This window comes from Galeopterus variegatus, unplaced genomic scaffold (assembly GCF_000696425.1).
Source record: "Galeopterus variegatus unplaced genomic scaffold, G_variegatus-3.0.2 Scaffold114, whole genome shotgun sequence".
Lineage (NCBI taxonomy): Eukaryota > Metazoa > Chordata > Mammalia > Dermoptera > Cynocephalidae > Galeopterus > Galeopterus variegatus.
In genome coordinates this window covers 705,274-706,302 of record NW_007726225.1, presented here as the reverse complement: position 1 = coordinate 706,302, position 1,029 = coordinate 705,274, and the positions used below count along the sequence as shown (strand labels likewise).

The 1,029-nt window shown below is 42.9% G+C and overlaps 1 protein-coding gene across 1 annotated transcript; it reads right to left on the bottom strand.

Annotated features, from left to right (window-relative positions):
• LOC103602409 (trace amine-associated receptor 8-like) lies at positions 1-1,029 on the bottom strand. Its single transcript, XM_008586817.1, has one exon. The coding sequence runs from the start codon at positions 1,027-1,029 to the stop codon at positions 1-3; it is 1,029 nt and encodes a 342-aa protein (XP_008585039.1).

Below are 1,029 nucleotides of genomic sequence, written 5' to 3'. Positions count from 1 at the left end.
TTATTCTGAAAATAAACTAATGGTTGATGAACTATCCTTTAAAACTTCCCCACTTAAAATAAGTTTTATGGCTTTTCTAAACCAAGGATAAAATAAGGCATAAATCAAAGGATTCATGGCTGAGTTATAATAAGCACTCCAGCAGCAAATTTCATAGATATAGGTAGGGGTTATGAAGCCCATAAAAGCATCAATTAATGTATCAATTGTATACGGTAACCACGAAATCATAAATGCTATCACTGTGACCCCCAGGGTTTTAGCAGCTTTTCTCTCTCTCTTGGCCACTCTGGCTTTGTAACTCTGGGAGGATGATTCTGCTTTGCTACTAGTACTTTCCATTTTTATAGCTTGTTGTTTAGCTACAAGAAAAATCTTACTGTAAAGAATTATCATAACAAAAGTAGGAATGAAGAACAACAGAAAATCTATCAAAACCCAGTCTTGATTCACAACAATCTGACATCCTCCTACACAGTTGAGGGCACTGGATAATTCCTCCAGCCCATCATCATAGGCACCTGTGTAGAACACGGCACCGCTGTACACCAGGGACAGGATCCAGGAGATGCTGATGCAAATTCCTGACACACGCACCGTGAACTTGGTAGGATAGACCAGAGGGTCTGTTACAGCGATGTACCTGTCGACAGAGATGAAGCACAGGTGGAAGAGAGAAGAATAACAAAATGCCGCATCAAAGCAGCTGTGAAAGGTACAAAATTTGTCTCCAAAGTACCAGCAGCTCTCCACGGACCTGACCATGCTGAAGGGCATCACGGTCACACCCACCAAAAAGTCAGCACAGGCCAGAGAGGCGATGAGAAGATTGGCTGGAGAGTGCAGCTGCCTGAAATGAAGAACTGAAGTCATCACCAAGAGGTTTCCCAATATGGCCAGTAAAGACCCCAAGCCAAAGGCTGTGTACAGAATCACCCGAAACCCAGGTGAGTAGGGGGTTTTAATACAAGATCCATTCACATTCTCATAGCACAGCTGCACAATGGGGTGGGAAAAATTGCTGTTCAT

Excerpts from the sequence above, each read along its gene's own strand:
- LOC103602409 (XM_008586817.1), bottom strand. The coding sequence starts at position 1,029 with ATGAACAGCAATTTTTCCCACCCCATTGTGCAGCTGTGCTATGAGAAT.